At 34.1% G+C, this 11,568-nt stretch overlaps 1 protein-coding gene across 1 annotated transcript; it reads right to left on the bottom strand.

The window, feature by feature from the left end:
• Positions 1-2,636: 2,636 nt before the first annotated feature.
• LOC131598287 (uncharacterized) lies at positions 2,637-3,359 on the bottom strand. The gene has a single exon (XM_058870903.1). It carries the CDS (start codon positions 3,357-3,359, stop codon positions 2,637-2,639), a length of 723 nt encoding a protein of 240 aa, XP_058726886.1.
• Positions 3,360-11,568: the final 8,209 nt, after the last annotated feature.

Here is an 11,568-nt window from a genome sequence, read left to right as displayed (position 1 = left end):
GCTAGATGCGATGTTGTCCCATCTGAAGATGAAATATCACAATGACTTCGGCAAACCAGTCATCATCCTGACAGATTTATATGGAGCTCGCATGATACACAACGATATTGAACCCTCAAGCAAGCACTCTCGCTCCCAAAAAGAAAAGGCAGAAGACAGGTATGTTCACCATCTGCATGATTGACATCGACTTACATAAAGACGAAATCCTACCAAGTGACTAACTTAGCTCACCATCGGGGACCAAAGCAAAGCTCCAACGTCGATCCCAGACGGATACCTCGAAGTGGTATAACTTGATAAGAATCCAACAAGCTCAATTCATATGTGAGCTAATTAGATATCTCGAAGTGGCCTATCATTAATTAGATATCTACCTCTTGTCCAGTAAGTAGCTCAACCAAGGAAACGACAATCCCCTATAAAGGTCAAAGCAACCATGAACACAAATGAGCACAGTCCAACGCCTACTCAAAATCAACTTTATTTTTGAAGTAAAGTATATGGTTATCCAATTTTGAATTAGTCAAGAAAGCATTATAGAAGTGGAGAATGTGCTTTGACTACACCAACCTCAATTGAGCTTTTCGAAAAGACTCATATTCACTCCCGAACATTGAAAAATTATTAGACTACTCTGATGACTGCAAATTGTTATTGTTCATGGACACGTATTCTGGCTATAACTAGAAACACTAGTACGAGGCGGACAGGGACAAAAGTGTCTTCATGATAGAGCGAGCTAACTATTAATACAATGTCGTATCCTTTGACTTGAAAAGTACGAGAGCGACATACAAGAGGATGATGAACCATTTTTTTGAAGAAGAAATAGACAAAACCGTAGAAGTCTACATGGGTAACATAATCATCAAATTCAACAAAAGAAGAGCATCATGATGAAGACTTGGCTAGGGGGTTCTAGCGGGTTCGACAATACAATATGAGGCTTAACCCAAAGAAATGCATCTTTGGAGTTAGGGTCGACAAATTCTTAGGCTTCTATCTGATGTAGAGAGGCATAAAGAAAAACTTTGATAAGTGCGGAGTAAACATCAAGATGGAAGCACCAACCACGAAGATGAATCGGAGGAGTCATAAGTCTAATCTAATTGTTGGACCGAGTATGCTATTGAACCGATGGTAATCAGACAAATCAGGTCAAAATTGGTAGAAACCGATTAATCAATAGTTTTGAAAAACAGAAGGTTAAATGCATGTTTTTCTTTTTTCAGACAAAACAACGTCGTTTTGATAATTTTTTCAAAAAAATATAGTTAGACTTTATTCAAAACTTATTAGAAACAACCTTCACTTATTTGCCATTAGTCATAGTTCAAAATTCATTTAGATTTGTATTTTGTATTATTTGGTTGCGTGTGATGATTATATTTAAAATTTGAATTTAAAGAATGGACATGTGTCATTATGATATTTTAAAATTTTAAAATTTGGTGACCGAGTGATTCGGTTTAATCGATTTAGTAAATATATAGTTTTGTTATAGAGAACCGTTTATTCAACCGAGTTATCTGGTTTAGTCATGCAGTTCGACCAATAACTCAATTGTTTTACCAATAAATTAGTGATTCAATATTCTCGTCAGTTTGATGACCGATCCGACTTTTAAAACATTTATATTTATATACAATTTCTGAAGCATGGGTACTTCTAAAATGGAGAAGTACCGGTATCGGGTACACGTACCGTACTCGTGATATTTTATTTTTTTTTCTTATTATTCAAGTTTGAGTGAAATTTGTAGTATTCTCAAATATCAATATACCGTTCACTTTTAGAAATACAGCATATGACTTCATCATTGTTTCTGGATAAGGAGGTTACAATAGCATAAGAATATAAACATGCTTAGCTATTATGAACAAAAGCCAAAGGTTAACTAAAGACTGGATTTCCATTTGTAACTATGTCACCCAATTGTGAGCGCCAACGACTGGATTTCCATATGTAACAATGTCGGTTGATCCAAACACCTCTTTCAATTTGTATGAAATGACTTGCAAATTCTATTTGCTGAACTTTAAGTCCTGAAGCAGTTCCCTTAACCAAAATTGAAGTAAGAGGAGTGGACTATGTCAATTCAATGTCATAGGAATTTAGCTGCTTGGATTAAATTGCTCCAACAACTTCCAACTTTGAAGTGATGGTGAATAATCGCGCGTGGGAGCGTGATAAATTTCTGCATGACTAAATGTAACTTCTCTGTGAGAGTTCTGAAATAGAACACAAATGCCTTCCTTATTATTCAAGTTATCTCAAGGGGACTTTTGATCGACACTTATGCAGATTTGGGGCTAGTATTTACTTCATCATGTAACAGCATATTCAACTGATTTTGATATTGATAAACTGTTCCTAAGACTATATACCATTACCACATTGCTCTTTCTCATCAATTGGAACACAAACGAAAACCATACATGACAATAATGAAATATACTGAAACTGAATTGAAACTTCAAAAATAATAATATATTCATTAAACTAAATATTGTTGTCAACACATATCAAATCATAAAGATAATGACCGAGTCCCTAAATAGTAACATCAAGATACAAATCTTTGATGTTTTATAGAAATAATGAAAAGTCCTAAAACTTAAGAGATTAACAAACTATATCTGCTGTGATGAACCCCTACAAAGAACAGAAAAAACAAATTTCTTCTTGTCTTTATCCCATTTAAGACCAATTTCATCTCCAGCCTTTAAGTTCCTTTTAGCTACAAAATCCTTGTTCCATGTATCGATAAAAACATGGCTTCCATTGGAAGGCCATATCTTGAAAACAAGAGAATGGAGACTTTGAGTGTCAACATCAAACACTGGAACTTTGACTCCATCTTTTTCAGCTTCAGCTAATTTATCCACAAAAGGAACCACCCATTTTTTAGCCAGTTCTTTCTTCAACAAAAGTCTGCTATTGTTGCCAAGATCACTTGCTGTGAGCACCTTCTTGATTTTCCACGGATCATCACTATTGGATGAAGAATCAGAACTTGTTCCAGCAGCATCAAGATTAGTTTCTTGGAGAGCAAGTTTCTGCTTCTTGGCAATTTGGATGCAATTACAAAAAGAAAGAGATAGGTGGAGACAAACATTGGTTTCATTGGGATATGAAGACAAATCCAACAATGATGAAATGTTGTTGGTTTCTTGTTGTCGGCATTTCCGTTTGTATGTTCCACAAGAAAGAGAAGCAAGATCACCGGTATCAGTACTAATTAGGAAAGAAGGAGAACCAAGTGTAAGATGATCAGCATCATTAGTAATGGAAGAAGAGAGATTAGACGAAGATGGGGATGATGAAAGTGAAAGATGAATCTTGGAGAGAGCCATTGTGTGGTTCAAGAGTTGATCTTCAAAGTCACACAGAGGAAAGAAAGGTTAACTGAGTATCATAAGTGTAAAACTGATTAACTCTAGATTTATTTATACTAAATTATTCAACGGCTACTTAATTTAGTTTGTTTTATCAAATCTTTTTTCTAAAATTAATTTTTCATGAATCAAATCTTTTTTCTCACAAATATCCGGTTAGTTAGTTTTCATTCGTTTATTTTCTTAATTATTAGATTTGGCTAAATATCAGTTATAAATATTTTTTTATCAAATCTTATTAAATATTAGTTTTGACTACATATCAGTTAGTTAAAATTTTAAGTACTTTTTTTATACGGTTTCTATACGGATTGGAATTTTGTTATATTTATCCTTTCTTTTATTTTGTGAATGATTCTTTTTCTCATAAATCTTTTCACGTAAATCTATCATGTAATACCAAATCTTATAAAATATTTTAATTTTACCTTCTTAATTATCTTAGGATGCAAGTCTATTGAATTCAATTCAGTTCAAATTCTTAAATGTCAAAATTAATTAAAATTTTTACCACTTATAAATTTATTATTAAAAGTTGATAAATTAATATTTTTAAATTTAGATAAATTTTTAGTTTATAATATAATAAAAATTAAATATTTTTTAAAATGATTGATAAAAGATAATGTTTGATCAATCATTTTTAAAAAAGTTTTAAAAAAGGTTCAATCAATTTTAGAAGATTAAATTAAGCCTTCAAAAATACATTATATATACTTATTATTATTAGGATTAATAACAACTTTATCCTTCTATTTTAATTTTTTATAGTCTTGATCTCCATTTGATTTTTTCGTCTCTCTATTTTATTTTTATTTTTAAAATTTGAATTTTCTTGTTAATTTGAGATCAAATTTATTAATATAACATTTTATTTAATGATATGTCTGTTTACGGTGGAAATTCGTCAACAAGCGCTAGTCTTTCAGAATGATTATTATTTCTGTTACTTGCAGGATTGACTAGATTGATCCTAGGACATAGTCTAGGTTTCGAGATTTTGATCTTGTATTGTGTTCATTCTTCGTTTTATTTGTGGCTCATTTGTAAGTAAAAAAGAAATGTTTTTATAAAATACGTAGTAAAGTACATAAATGTTAAAGGTTCTGACTCAAAAAGGTAAAGAAATGTAAAAAGGATTTTTAATGAAGATAAATGTAAACTAGTAAAAGACTTTGTAATTCGATTGAAAATAAATGGTCATTCATACGTTCATTTCTCAGCACCGTTTCTCGATACACTTTGATACTTTGAGTATGATTGAGTTTTGTACAAATTTGAACACACTAAAATCTAACGCTAAGATTCTAATTTATACTAATTTGATCCTAACGGCCTTTTCCTCACAGAATGTCACGTTCTTTGTTTGCATGCTCTTCGAACTCTGAGGCTTCCACACGTTCTTTTTGGATAAGACAGATCATTGAATCTTCTTTTGTTCAAGGCGCCAAACTCAACCAACGTGGGCGTCAAAACTCTTTCCTAAAAAGCTCCAAAATATTTTAAGTTTTTATCTTCGTCTTCGAGAATATAAACTTTGATGGCATTTCGACAAGATAAAATTACTTCAAACAAATGATATTTTGAATAGCCTTTGTAAGTTGGATTTCATGTCACTTCTTCAAAATATTTTTTTCTTTAATTGTCTTTGTTTCACCGGTCGAAATTCTCAGCTAACAAATTACCCCCAATAAATGTCTATTTCGAAATTCTTGCAGAAATGGAAATTTCTTGCAAACTTCCAATTTCAACGTATGGACCTTTCAATGTCCTTCCACTCATGACGTCATAGTCCAAACTTCTCATTAAGACGTGCACGAATCTGCGCGATGATCACTCCTAGTGTGTAGGAGTAAGGTCGTAAGTTGTACAACCGCATGCATCACCTATCACATCTTTGCACGTGCCCCCACTATCTTTTCCCCATTTAATTTTGCGGAAGCACAATTTGTGATCCTTCCCTCTATAAGTAGTAAAACTGACTCACTTGAAACATTTTCTCCAAACTTCTACAATTCCCAATCATCAAACTCTCCATACTTTATTCTCCAAACAAACCAAAAACTTCAGTTACTTTTACAAAGTCTCTCAACAATGGCGTCAAGTGATTCAAAAGCTCAAAAGCAACAACAAATGGAAGAAGTTTCGATGCCTATCTTGAAGATTTCTCGGTCAGCACTGGTAGGGAATCAAGAGTTTGTACCAGAGCCTCCTCTTCTTGAGGAAAAAAAAGTATATATGCTTCTCAGGTACTCATCCCCTTCACCATTTCTAGAGAAACTCAAGCGTTTATGGGTCCAATTCCTGACCCTAACGTAGATATTAATCTTCTTTCTGTGTATTTTCCTACTTATCATAGAACTAGGCCTCTAGCTAGTAAGAAAACACTAGATGATAAGGGAAAACCTGTAATTGCTACGACTCCTGAAACCCAGAAAAATCAAGCGATGAAGCTTCGATTATGCATGAAACTCTGAATTTAGAATATATGACTAACATTCTTAAAGTGTTTCGATCTATACCCTTAGCGAAGGACCCTGAGCCTTATTATGCTTGGTTGCAAAAGGTTAAGACGAAGAAGTCTCAATTTTGGAAAGAATTAGGGATTCACGACCTTATTCAATTGTCAAAAACTGGACTAGAGTATAGCCAATACATGCTAGTAGCCTCTTTGTACTTATGGGATGCTTCCCACAATACTTTTCATCTCCCATGCGGAATGGTAACCCCCACTCTCTTCCATACTGACATCATTACTAGACTTCGTCCAACAGGGGAAGACTTCAACCCCAACTATATGGATGAAGACACCATCAAATTTGGCAAAGGCAAAGCCACATATACTTCGTATATCTCCAAACACCATAACAAGATCAATGATGAAGTTTCAGACGAAGAGCATATTGCTTTTCTAGCTATTTGACTGTCGAGGTGCGTCTTTAGCTCGAGGTATCTCTCCATGGCCAACCAACTACACTCTGACGAAAAATTGCTCTAAGCTAGATGATTCCTGCTTACCTCTAAGAATCTCTGGTTGAATCAGTAGACCTCCTTAAAACATAGAAGCGATAAGAAACTTACTCTTTGCATGCCCTTTCTAGTTACTCCAATTGTGGTTAAACGCCACATTTGATTCTTCATTGCCTAATAAAAACCATGTTGACGAGGAAGATGAGGCTATCAATAACAGATCCGTTGAAGGGACGAGGCTAGCGCTCTTAACTCCTCAAGACGAATGAGGGAGTTTGTCAGAATCTTTCACCTCATTCATGATGATGTTCGCGAAGCGGTATAACTTCACTCCATTAATGGCTCCATTTTCTGATAGATATCGAGGACCAGAGTGGTTTACCAAGGAATTTCCTACTCCTTCCCCAGATCAACTAGTGAAGTCGATGGCTATCTGGGAGGCATTCTTAATACCTAGATTGTTTACTCATAGGCTCAGGCTTTCGAAGAGTCATTATGTTATGCTTAGTTACCAACCCAATCTAGTTTTCAGACAATTTGAACTTCTTTAGTTAAAACCCAAGCCTCTTTATGAGAAGAAAAGCTACATGTGTCTACATAGGATGTTTTCCACTGAAGAAGTTTTCGAGATGAAAACAGTCAGATACATTGGTGTTACTTCTATTACACCTATCTCCTTCCATCCATCCTTCTACTGCACTCAGGAATTTTCTACTTGGTGGATGAATTATTACACAAATGAGATCTTTGATGTGTCTGATGTTACCAAACAACTGACCCAAGCTTTTGCTTCTACACATGAGCGTTTCAAGAAAGGTACCTCTACGCACATCAAGGAGATTCAAGCGTTTCAAAAGTACTTTGAAACTGCCTATAGGCCTAATGACCTTATTCAAACCATCCGTGAAGTCGTCTATACTTTAAAAGAAAAGTTTACCAAGAAAATGGAGACATTGAAACTACCTTCGTACGTTAGACTTGATCAACGTTATGAAACAACTTTCAACATGTATCCTCCAAAATTCCCTCGCCTGCCAAGTGCTGATTCTGAGTGTGGCTTTTAGTCCTCCATTTCCATATTGGTTCGTCTACGGGGATTATGTAAAAATTCTTCGTGAGGGATCGATGAAACGCGCCGAACGGGTGGTTCCAACTAAGCACACCTTGGATTGTTTCAAAGGGTATCTTCATATTGGCCTCGAACACATTTGTGTTCTAACTTCGATACCTGAAGGTGTGGAACGGGAGAATCTTTTGATTTTACCTTTCAGTACTTCTTTTTAATTTATTGTACTGACTTCTCTTTTTCTTATCTTTTTACAGCGATTGATCGAAGACAAGTGACCAAGGATAAAGTTGTTGTTACGCACAAAGCTGCTTCCTCGTCGAAGGAAAAGAACCCTAGTGAAGAAACCACCAACAACAAACCTAAACTACAGGTGATTGTTCGAACCTAATTTATCTACATCCATGTCTTAGGTTTGAATAATAATCTTCCTTTTTCAGGCTAGCAAGAAACCTCATCCGACTCCTGTAAAAAGAAAAGTTGTTGTGCAAGATAGTATCAGTGTTGATTCCTGTAACATCTCAAATTCTACCCAAAAATATCATGCGAGAAATCAGAGTATTTTAAAAACTATCAACAATGCATTTGGGATATCACATTTACTTCCTATAAACAACTCATAAACAGATACATAGCACTTTAATCTCAGATAAGCACAAAACAACTTATAACAGCTCTTAGACAAACCAACTTCATTTTAATATGCAGCGGAATCATAACATTCAGCTTTATAAACAAATCATCTTATTTAATCGGAAACAAATTCAAACATTATAGTACTTCTCAATATCCAATTTGGAACTCAACAACTAAAACATGAACAACATAGAAACAACAATATAGACAACCCCCGAGTGCTACGTATCAGAGCGACACACCAACCAGACACGGTGAATCTACAAACTTCCACAGCTATACTTGAGTACCTGCCCATTTCCCATGGTAGGGGAGACATCAGTAGAAGGGGAGAGATATCAAACATTATAAAGGAAAGTATGATAATACATATAGCAAAGATAAAATCATACACAATTCACCACTTCTCAATATAAGCAATTTGCATCACAACAATAATGTTAACTATCAACTATAACAATGTATTCAAGTTTACAAGTATGTCATTCAAGCACATAATAACATATACTTCATAATCACAACGTAAATTAATACAACTATCAACAATGGCAAAACATGATTCATATATTCCACACATATACATATATCATTAATACATATATATATATATATATATATATATATATATATATATATATATATATATATATATATATATATATATATATATATATATATATTTGCATTCTCATCATATACGTTTCATTTACATATATCACCAAAATCATGTATCAAACATCACCAAATTTAATTATCACATCTCATGCACACATAACAATCACCTAATCACATAATTACATATATTCAAACATCACATAACTCCAATGTAACTCAATGCAAGACATGTGACTCTATGCATGTGGTACCCAATATGGACCCAAAGTTCCACCGCTTCCGATTCATATAGAATCTAGCCACGCTTCAGATCCGGACAAGACCAAAGCCACCAAATATAAACATATAGTTTACCGCTTTCCGATTCACTCTAGAATCCAAGCCACGCTTGTGTTTCAAAGCAATTCCACCTATGTTTCAAGGCACACTATGATATGAATGTATGTACAATCTCACAAATATATGCAATTAAGATCATCTCTACCATCTTAACTTTCCACATATCACAATAATTCAACTCTATGAATTATCCACCAATTGTACACAACATTCACAACACACACACATCATTCACATATGAGAGGCCAATTAATCAATTACGATTCACACAATCCAATTAACACTAGTAATCATACTATCTCATGTTAATTCTCATTTTTGTCAATTATACATGAACACACATTTTAAACATCAAGCAATTAGTCATTAGAATTAATGCTAACCAACTAACCATAAAGAATCAGTATCAAAACAACATCATTGGCATGACAATATATATTTCTCAACATACCTATTCAAGCCAAAACACAATTACAAACATTTTCTCAAAATACCGTAATTTACCGATAAACCGAATAATTGGTCCAAGTCCAAGTATATTCCAATCACATAGACTTATTGGAATCAATTCAACTAATAATTTAACTATCCAATTAATAATTAAACTATATTAATTTCAATTCAACTATTATATTTCTATTCCATTATTTTCCAATTCTATTACAAAACCCATTATTTCACTATCAATGGTTTACTCACAACAAACATAACAATCTAATACACATAGATTATCAATTGCACACAACTTATCACATTTATATCATCACATTCCAACAATCATCAAATACCCAAAATTGCAACATAGAAGAACATGGATATCAAAGTATAGAATTAAACCCACTATAACATACTATCATACAACCCTTTAGCATGAAAGAACCCCACCCTTACCTTGGAAAATATGAAATCTTTCACCATAGCTCTAAGCTTTTCTCCAAAATAAATCCTTCAAACATAATTTGGAGACACACCTAAAAATCAGTTCGGAAATCAGCTTATCAGACGAACTTAAAACCCTCAAAATCAAAATCGCTCCGGTCAGAACTTACCTCTATGAGTCAGAAACGTTGTGTCAAAACCACGCGACGATCCAACGGTTGGATTGAGAGATACATCCATTTTGCTAAGGGGACTCAATGCTGAAACTTGCTGCGAAAATGAGGTTTCTTCTAGCTTTTCTCTTCCACCATTGTTCTCTTCCCTTTTGCCTCTTTTCTCTTCTTCCTATCTTTTCCCCCAAATGAAAATAGTAACCTCTAAAACCCTAACCTTCTCTTACTATCTCACTTATGTCAATTGGGCTTAACCCACCAATCCATCCATTATGTTTCTATCACTTAGGCACATTTAGTTATATCTCTCTAATAACTTAATTAAGTCAAACAACACAAACACTCACATAATTAAATACTTAAATAATTATTATATCACATAATAACTAAATAAATAAGTTATTATTAAAAACACCAAACAATATAATTACTAATATAATTAATAAAAATATTAATAAAAATCGGGATGTTACAACTCTCCCCCACTTAGAACATTTTCGTCCTCGAAAATACCATCGACACAACCATCTCATCTCCAAAAATACACTTACTCTCCCCAGAATCACACGAACACAAAGGCGTTCCACACCTTCGACCATACAAAGCTTCAAAATACAAGCTCTCAAAAGATCCTCAAGTTACTGAATCGTCTTCTCCGTTTGACCATCAGCTTGCGGATGATAAACAAAACTCAAACACAACTTAATAATTCAAAGTACTCTACAAAACTTTCCAAAATCTAGAAGTAAACTTCGGATCTCTATCAGAAACAACACTCGATGGAATACCATGCCAACTCACAATCTTTTCAAAATACAACTTTGCAAGTCTCTCCATCGGATAATCCCTGCTTATCGGAATAGAGTGAGCAAAATTCGTCAATCCATCTACAATGACCCAAATTGCCTCACAATTAATCGATTTCCTAGAAAAACCCAAAACAAATCCATAGAAATGCTATCCCACTTCCACTCAGGAATGGACAACGGTTGCATCAAACCAGACGGTTTCTAATGTTCAATCTTTGACTTCTGACAAGTCAAACACGAATACACAAATTCCGCAATATCCTTCTTCATACCTCGCCACAAAAATAACTTTCTCAAGTCTTGATACATCTTAGTAGCACCAGGATAATTACTCAACCACTTTGATGCCCTTCATCCCAAAAATTCTCTTTTTCAAATCCGAAACATCTGGAATACAAATTCAATCACGACATCTCATGACACCGTTCTCGTCAATCTGAAAATTATCACCTTATCCTCAATCAATCAATTTCATCTTGTCAACCAATTTCAAATCCGATTTCTGACCTTCTCTAATCTCATCAAGAATACCACAAGTAAGCTTCAACATACCAAACTCAAATCTCGAAATTATTCCAACAATTCCAATTCTTGAATCATCAACATAGACATATGCAATTATTTCCTACTCAATGCATTGGCTACAACGTTCGCTTTTCCCGGATGATCATTCAAAGCAA

The sequence above is a fragment of the Vicia villosa genome, linkage group LG4 (assembly GCF_029867415.1).
Source record: "Vicia villosa cultivar HV-30 ecotype Madison, WI linkage group LG4, Vvil1.0, whole genome shotgun sequence".
NCBI lineage: Eukaryota > Viridiplantae > Streptophyta > Magnoliopsida > Fabales > Fabaceae > Vicia > Vicia villosa.
The sequence above is the reverse complement of the archived record's forward strand: the minus strand, read 5'-3'. Positions and strand labels throughout refer to the sequence as shown.